The sequence below is a fragment of the Myxine glutinosa genome, chromosome 1, assembly GCF_964187855.1.
Source record: "Myxine glutinosa chromosome 1, kmMyxGlut1.1, whole genome shotgun sequence".
NCBI lineage: Eukaryota > Metazoa > Chordata > Myxini > Myxiniformes > Myxinidae > Myxine > Myxine glutinosa.
In genome coordinates, this window is record NC_136261.1 from 408,709,233 (window position 1) to 408,718,192 (window position 8,960).

General features: G+C 41.7%; 1 protein-coding gene across 1 annotated transcript in view; it reads right to left on the reverse strand.

The window, feature by feature from the left end:
- The window catches only part of LOC137417556 (structural maintenance of chromosomes protein 1A-like), a 143,221-nt gene extending 134,562 nt beyond the window's left edge, over positions 1–8,659 (reverse strand). Inside the window, exons 1-2 of the mRNA XM_068103484.2 lie at positions 8,496–8,659; positions 6,833–7,021 (exon numbers count right to left, since the gene is read on the reverse strand). Of these exons, the coding sequence (XP_067959585.2) occupies positions 6,833–7,021; positions 8,496–8,601 (295 nt within the window). The 5' untranslated portion in view covers positions 8,602–8,659. The remainder of the gene's footprint in view (positions 1–6,832; positions 7,022–8,495) is intronic.
- Positions 8,660–8,960: the final 301 nt, after the last annotated feature.

Below are 8,960 nucleotides of genomic sequence, written 5' to 3' on the forward strand. Positions count from 1 at the left end.
AAATCAATGCACCCCACAGGCTTGAAGAGGACTTCTTTACCATGGGCACGAGGAGGCTGACTCACAGATCCCCCTTCATGTTCTTCACTGCATCAAGGATTGTGAATTCAGACATATTGTTGTTGCATCTCCGGACACTGATGTGTTGGTCCTCCTCATTGACCTCACAGCGCATGGACGTTTGGGAACTTTGACCACATTGGAATTTCACACAGGAAATGGCAACAAGTTCAGAAAGATCGATGTGGTGGAGAGAGTGAGGAACATCAGCCGTAAGAAATGTCAAGGTCTCATTGGGATACACAACTTCACTGGCGCTGACTGGGGTGGTAAGTTCGTGGGTGTGACAAAGAAGAGGTGGATCACAGAGTATGTACTTCAAATTGGGTCCCAATGATCCCATCATTGATGCCTTCCAGAGATTGGGAGATGGCCCTCTCGCATCGACGGAACTAATAGACGGAAAACTCCCCGAGGAGATGCAGCCTCTCGAACACTTTGTGTACCGCGTCTACTCTGCCAATGGCCCACAAACACTCCCCCAACTTCGCTGGGAGCTCTTCAGGTCGAAAAACATGGAGTCTGAGATGCTGCCCCCCACCCGAGCTACATTGCTGCCTCATATTCAACGGACAAACTTTGTATGCATGGTGAACAGAGCCTATGTCACTACACATCCCCAACTTCCGAGTTTGGAAGACTGCGGTTGGGTCATCAAAGATGGTGCAATCTTCCCTCTACGGTGTCCTGAACTACCTGCTCCACAAGCGGTTCTCGAACTGATCAAATGTGGCTGTAAATCATCTGTCTGCGCACGCAACTGTTCTTGTGCGAAGAACAACCTCCCCTGCATGCCGCTTTGGAAGTGCCATGACCAAGAATGTCAAAACGTCAGGCATGAGAAATTCGATATTGAGGACGAAGAAGTATAAGGATCGGAATTGTAAGTACCATTTTTGTAATTGATAGCTGATTATGGGTACATTGATGATATTTGTTTAGTTAATGCATACGCGGTGTAAAACTGGTGTAGTAGGGCCTATATATTGGTGTGATTAGACCTTATATTACACTGGACGTAGTGTAAGTCAACAAAGTGTAAATAGATCAGTCATGAGATGAAGAATGTGGTGCATTATAATATGTACTTGCTCAGCATTATGCGTCAAAACTAATGTTTTGTAGTTGCACGGTATATCATGAGATGTGACATTTTTTTGTTTTCTCCACATTTTCACCCACCCAAATGACATTGACCATGACCTAGTTTATAACCTGATCGTGACCTCGAATGTAAAAAAAGATGTCACCACTGAATTTCTCACCCAACAAAACCCACATGAAGTGGTACTATATGACATAGTTCAGTTATTTTGGCTGATTTTACATTTTGGGGTCATTTATGACCCTGTGGTGACCTTGAGCCTATGACCTTGACCTCAGATCATCTTGTACACATCATAATTGAACTCGGCGCCCCCAGAAACCCTATCCTAGACACCAAGATCATGAAGCTAGCATGTCTAGGAGCCGAGATATAGATTTTGCAATTTTTGCCCCCCCCCCCCCCTAAAAGGCCCCCAATACCCCAAAAGTTAAAGAACAAATTCAACCCCTAATTTTTCTGTTAATTTACCCCCCAAAGTTGACAAAACTGCAAAAAAATCACTTTTGGCACAAAAATCGAGCGTCATGACATATCATAATGCACTATCCATCGTCATCCCGGTGTTTCACGGGCAGGGCGTTTCATCTGTGTGTGCCGTCCCATGGATGGACATTAAACTGGACGTCCCACCTGCAATCCTTCGTCGGTAGACATTAAAGATCCAACGGTGTCCTTCGCCAAAGGTAGGCAAACCATCGCCTGCACCACAAACAAATTATTAATTCCTGCCCTAACCTACAGGAGGTACTGCATCAGCGCAAGAGCCATACCCTCGATCACCGATGCTGCCCTGCAGCCTTGTACAGCACAAGAAAAAATGGACAGGGTGATCCATGGTGCAAAGTCCCTGCCAGTACTGTATCTGATAGCAGGTTTAACGAGAATAGCACAAGATAGAGCTGATATCTAGCCTGGTGTTGGCTTAGCGGTTAGGGTGCCGGCTTGGGATCCCAGGATCCTGAGTTCGAATCCCGGTCGATCGCTGAATTAACGCCAGGGGGGTTGACTCAGCCTGTCATCCTTCCGAGGTCGGCAAGTGGAGTACCAGCTTGCAGGGAAGAATGATCCCGGTGTGTGCCCCAGTTTAGAATAGGTGCACCGTATGTATCCCTGCACGTCGTAAGAGGCCGACTAAAGGGTTGGCGTCAGGGAGGGCATCTGGCCATAGGAAAAAAAATAAAAAAAATTGCCTCAAAAAGGGAACCATGATGATCGTCATGGGGCCCACAAGGCTAAACCCGCTCTAGCAGCGAAAATGGCCTTAAAAAGGGATTTTTTTATTATCCTGCTGATACCTGGATCCGGATATTCCCCAAAATTGAATCGATTCGTCCTGATCATACACCCAACCTGTCCAGCGAGTTAAGTCCGAATCCGTCCACAACCTTTTGAGATATCCTGTTCACAAACAGCCAGACAGGGGTAAAAACAACCTCCAACCACCTTCGGTGGCAGAAGTAATGAGGTTCAGAAGTCAAACCTCATGAGTTCCATTTGGAGCAAGTGTGCACCACTGATGAGTAACAGGAAATGGGTAATTTGTTAAATAAGTAGGTGGGTATTTTATATTAAAATCAAATATAATCCTAAAACGTTTGCAAGCCAACACCTCTGAACTTTGGAAAACAACTACACCTACTACTGCCCACAACCCCCCGAACTGATGTCTTCCCAACACCACCCCACCAAACAGGTCGGTTTAGTAACTTTAGTATTAATAAAAGTGATAGTGGTATTAATACAAGTGATAGTGGTATTAATACAAGTGATAGTGGTATTAATACAAGTGATAGTGGTATTAATACAAGTGATAGTGGTATTAATACAAGTGATAGTGGTATTAATACAAGTGATAGTGGTATTAATACAAGTGAGAGTGGTATTAATACAAGTGATAGTGGTATTAATACAAGTAATAGTGGTATTAATACAAGTGATAGTGGTATTAATACAAGTGATAGTGGTATTAATACAAGTAATAGTGGTATTAATACAAGTGATAGTGGTATTAATACAAGTGATAGTGGTATTAATACAAGTGATAGTGGTATTAATACAAGTGATAGTGGTATTAATACAAGTGATAGTGGAATTCATACAAGTGATAGTGGTATTAATACAAGTGATAGTGGAATTCATACAAGTGATAGTGGATTTCATACAAGTGATAGTGGAATTCATACAAGTGATAGTGGTATTCATACAAGTGATAGTGGAATTCATACAAGTGATAGTGGTATTCATACAAGTAATAGTGGTATTCATACAAGTAATAGTGGTATTAATACAAGTAATAGTGGTATTCATACAAGTGATAGTGGTATTCATACAAGTAATAGTGGTATTAATACAAGTAATAGTGGTATTAATACAAGTAATAGTGGTAAACATACAAGTGATAGTGGTATTCATACAAGTAATAGTGGTATTAATACAAGTAATAGTGGTATTAATACAAGTAATAGTGGTATTCATACAAGTGATAGTGGTATTAATACAAGTGAAAGTAGTATTAATACAAGTGATAGTGGTATTAATACAAGTAAAAGTGGTATTAATACAAGTAATAGTGGTATTAATACAAGTGACAGTGGTATTAATACAAGTGATAGTGGTATTAATACAAGTGATAGTAGTATGAATACAAGTGATAGTGGTATTAATACAAGTGATAGTGGTATTAATACAAGTAATAGTAGCATTAATACAAGTGATAATAGCATTAATACAAGTGATAGTGGTATTAATACAAGTAATAGTGGTATTAATACAAGTAATAGTGGTATTAATACAAGTAATAGTGGTATTAATACAAGTGACAGTGGTATTAATACAAGTGATAGTAGTATTAATACAAGTGATAGTGGTATTAATACAAGTAATAGTAGTATTAATACAAGTGATAATAGTATTAATACAAGTGATAGTGGTATTAATACAAGTAATAGTGGTATTAATACAAGTAATAGTGGTATTAATACAAGTAATAGTAGTATTAATACAAGTGACAGTGGTATTAATACAAGTAATAGTGGTATTAATACAAGTGATAGTGGTATTAATACAAGTAATAGTAGTATTAATACAAGTGATAGCAGTATTAATACAAGTGATAGTGGTATTAATACAAGTAACAGTGGTATTAATACAAGTAACAGTGGTATTAATACAAGTAATAGTGGTATTAATACAAGTGATAGTGGTATTAATACAAGTAATAGTGGTATTAATACAAGTGATAGTGGTATTAATACAAGTGATAGTGGTATTAATACAAGTGATAGTGGTATTAATACAAGTAATAGTGGTATTAAACAAGTAATAGTGGTATTAATACAAGTGATAGTGGTATTAATACAAGTGATAGTGGTATTAATACAAGTGATAGTGGTATTAATACAAGTGATAGTGGTATTAATACAAGTGATAGTGGTATTAATACAAGTAATAGTGGTATTAATACAAGTGACAGTGGTATTAATAGAAGTGATAGTGGTATTAATACAAGTGATAGTGGTATTAATACAAGTGATAGTGGTATTAATACAAGTGATAGTGGTATTAATACAAGTGATAGTGCTATTAATACAAGTAATAGTGGTATTAATACAAGTGGTAGTGGTATTAATACAAGTGATTGTGGTATTAATACAAGTGGTTGTGGTATTAATACAAGTGATAGTTGTATTAATACAAGTAATATCAAGTATTAATACAATCCTGTGCTGTCTTTCCCACGTGGTCCCCCTGTGCTGTCTTTCCCTTGCGGTCCCCCTGTACTGCCTTTCCCTCGCGGTCCCCCTGTACTGTCTTTCCCTCATGGTACCCCTGTGCTGTCTTTCCCTCACGGTCCCCCTGTACTGTCTTTCCCTCGCGGTCCCCCTGTAATGTCTTTCCCTCGTGGTCCCCCTGTGCTGTCTTTCCCTCGCGGTCCCCCTGTGCTGTCTTTCCCTCGTGGTCCCCCTGTGCTGTCTTTCCCTCGCGGTCCCCCTGTACTGTCTTTCCCTCGCGGTCCCCCTGTACTGTCTTTCCCTCGCGGTCCCCCTGTACTGTCTTTCCCTCGCGGTCCCCCTGTACTGTCTTTCCCTCGTGGTCCCCCTGTGCTGTCTTTCCCTCACGGTCCCCCTGTACTGTCTTTCCCTCGCGGTCCCCCTGTACTGTCTTTCCCTCGCGGTCCCCCTGTACTGTCTTTCCCTCGCGGTCCCCTTGTACTGTCTTTCCCTCGTGGTCCCCCTGTACTGTCTTTCCCTCGTGGTCCCCCTGTACTGTCTTTCCCTCGTGGTCCCCCTGTGCTGTCTTTCCCTCGCGGTCCCCCTGTGCTGTCTTTCCCTCGCGGTCCCCCTGTACTGTCTTTCCCTCGCGGTCCCCCTGTACTGTCTTTCCCTCACGGTCCCCCTGTACTGTCTTTCCCTCACGGTCCCCCTGTACTGTCTTTCCCTCACGGTCCCCCTGTACTGTCTTTCCCTCGTGGACCCCTGTACTGTCTTTCCCTCACGGTCCCCCTGTGCTGTCTTTCCCTCGTGGTCCCCCTGTGCTGTCTATCCCTCGTGGTCCCCCTGTACTGTCTTTCCCTCGTGGTCCCCCTGTGCTGTCTTTCCCTCGCGGTCCTCCTGTACTGTCTTTCCCTCGCGGTCCCCCTGTGCTGTCTTTCCCTCGTGGTCCCCCTGTACTGTCTTTCCCTCGTGGTCCCCCTGTGCTGTCTTTCCCTCGCGGTCCTCCTGTACTGTCTTTCCCTCGCGGTCCCCCTGTGCTGTCTTTCCCTCGTGGTCCCCCTGTACTGTCTTTCCGTCATGGTCCCCCTGTGCTGTCTTTCCCTCGCGGTCCCCCTGTACTGTCTTTCCGTCGTGGTCCCCCTGTGCTGTCTTTCCCTCGCGGTTGTCAGCTCTTTCACAAGCCTCGATTCAGTATACAAAATAGTGCTACTAATACAAGTAATAGTGGTATTAATACAAGTGCTTGTGGTATTAATACAAGTGGTAGTGGTATTAATACAAGTAATAGTGGTATTAATACAAGTGGTAGTGGTATTAATACAAGTGATTGTGGAATTAATACAAGTGGTCGTGGTATTAATACAAGTGATAGTTGTATTAATACAAGTAATAGTGCTATTAATACAAGTGATAGTGGTATTAATACAAGTGATAGTGGAATTAATACAAGTAATCGTGGTATTAATAGAAGTGATAGTGGTATTAATACAAGTGATAGTGGTATTAATACAAGTGATTGTGGTATTAATACAAGTGGTAGTGGTATTAATACAAGTGGTAGTGGTATTAATACAAGTGATTGTGGTATTAATACAAGTGGTCGTGGTATTAATACAAGTGATAGTTGTATTAATACAAGTAATAGTGCTATTAATACAAGTGATAGTGGTATTAATACAAGTGATAGTGGAATTAATACAAGTAATCGTGGTATTAATAGAAGTGATAGTGGTATTAATACAAGTGATAGTGGTATTAATACAAGTGGTTGTGGTATTAATACAAGTGGTTGTGGTATTAATACAAGTAATAGTGCTATTAATACAAGTAATAGTGCTATTAATACAAGTAATAGTGGTATTAAAACAAGTGATAGTGGTATTAGTTCAAGTGGTTGTGGTATTAATACAAGTGGGTTGTGGTATTATGAGATTTTATATTGAAGACAGACCGATGACAGCACGGCAAAAGTGAATGTCCGTGCCATCCTCTTGCACGTAGACAAGGCGGACGTGGGCCTTTTTGGCCAGCGGTATCCCCATGGGCGCTCCATGGATCAGTTCCTGAATGTTCTTCACCCGTAAATGTCTGATCCGATCCGCCAACACAAAACTGATCGCATCCATGAGGTTCGATTTACCTGAGCAGACAGAGACAGGTCTTTATTAAATAATCGGCATGATCATGTGATAACTACAAGTTATTGTCGTTTCTGCTGAACCACCAGGAGGCATCAGGGCACGTAAGACCCAAGAGTGTAAATACAGTAACTTTATAATCCACATTACAATCAAATAGGAAAATACAGTAACTTAATAATCCATATTACAATCCAATATGTAAATACAGCAACTTTATAATCCATATTACAATCCAATATGTAAATACAGTAACTTTATAATCCATATTACAATCAAATATGAAAATACAGTAACTAAAAAATCCATATTACAATCAAATATAAAAATACAGCAACTTAATAATCCATATTACAATCAACTATGTAAATACAGCAACTTAATAATCCATATTACAATCAACTATGTAAATACAGAAACTTAATAATCCATATTACAATCAAATATGTAAATACTGCAACTTAATAATCCATATTACAATCAAATATGTAAATACAATAACTTTACAATCCATATTATGATCAAATATGTAAATACAGTAACTTTATAATCCATATTACAATCAAATATGAAAATACAGGAACTTAATCTCTATATATAAAACACAGTTTGTGTGTGTGTGTGTGCGTGTGTGTGTAATGTTACCGATAGACTCCGAAACGGAGAGGCTCACGTGCTTGATATTTGGCATAGACATGGCCATTGAGCCTGGGACGAACATGGCCGAAACAATATTTGATGAGATCCATATTTTTTATTCATATTTACCTCAGCGCATTTCAGCGAAGTACCCGCTAATCTCAGCCAGTGCGAGCAGCTCGCTGATTCGCTCAGAGCGATCACGTGATGTTCCAATGTTCCATCCCCGCCGCTAGACTGATTCGCTCAGAGCGATCACGTGATGTGACCATTGCCATTCACTCAACATAGGTCAGGTGGAGATGTCGCTACCGGGGCGCCATCTTGGTTGGCACTCGATGCTGGGCGATGGTGATTTCCGTCATGCGTTTGCACGTAATTCAGAGCGAAAAGCGATTGCGTTTTTTCTTTTTGGTCGACGGGTCGAGTCGTGCTAACCAAGATGGCGACACGGCGGCTTCACTTTTCACGGAGTATGAGCGTTCTATACATTTTCAATTCAGTGGATCGAACACTCAAAAGCCTCTAATATGTAAATACAGTACAAATTTAAACCTTCCGATTAATCCGCCATTTTACAGAACTAGGCGAAACAAAGAAATAAGAAATAACTGAACTACAAACTAAAATTTTCCACAGTTGTATCGATGAAAGAAAAACCAAGTTTAACCTTGTATATAATATTTATACAATATTTATCTAATATTTATACACCAGTCGGCTCGTCGTGTCTGATTTTAAAAATCCTTTTCCCTTTCTTGACGATAAATTAATTACCTCAGATATCCTGACACGAATCAAGTTTGATCTTTTTCCTCCGAAATTGGACCTACTTACCGGAGCCATTCGGTCCCACGATCGAAGTGAACCTTTTAAAGGGTCCGATCATAACTTTTCCAGCGAAAGACTTGAAGTTTTCCACCTCTATGTATTTTAAACTCATGGTGAAAAAAGGCGCTCTCCACTGAGTTCCGCGGCCGGTGCCGGATTCTTCTTCACTTGATAATGCGGGATTCTTCCTCACTTGGTAATGCGGGATTCTTCCTCACTTGAAGAGAAGGGGGGGGGGAGGTGGGAAGAAGGGGGGGGGGGGAGGTGGGAAGAAGGGGGGGGGGAGGTGGGAAGAAGGGGGGGGGAGGTGGGAAGAAGGGGGGGGGAGGTGGGAAGAAGGGGGGAGGAGGTGGGAAGAAGGGGGGGGAGGTGGGAAGAAGGGGGGGGAGGTGGGAAGAAGGGGGGGGGAGGTGGGAAGAAGGGGGGGGGGGGAGGTGGGAAGAAGGGGGGGGAGGTGGGGAAGAAGGGGGG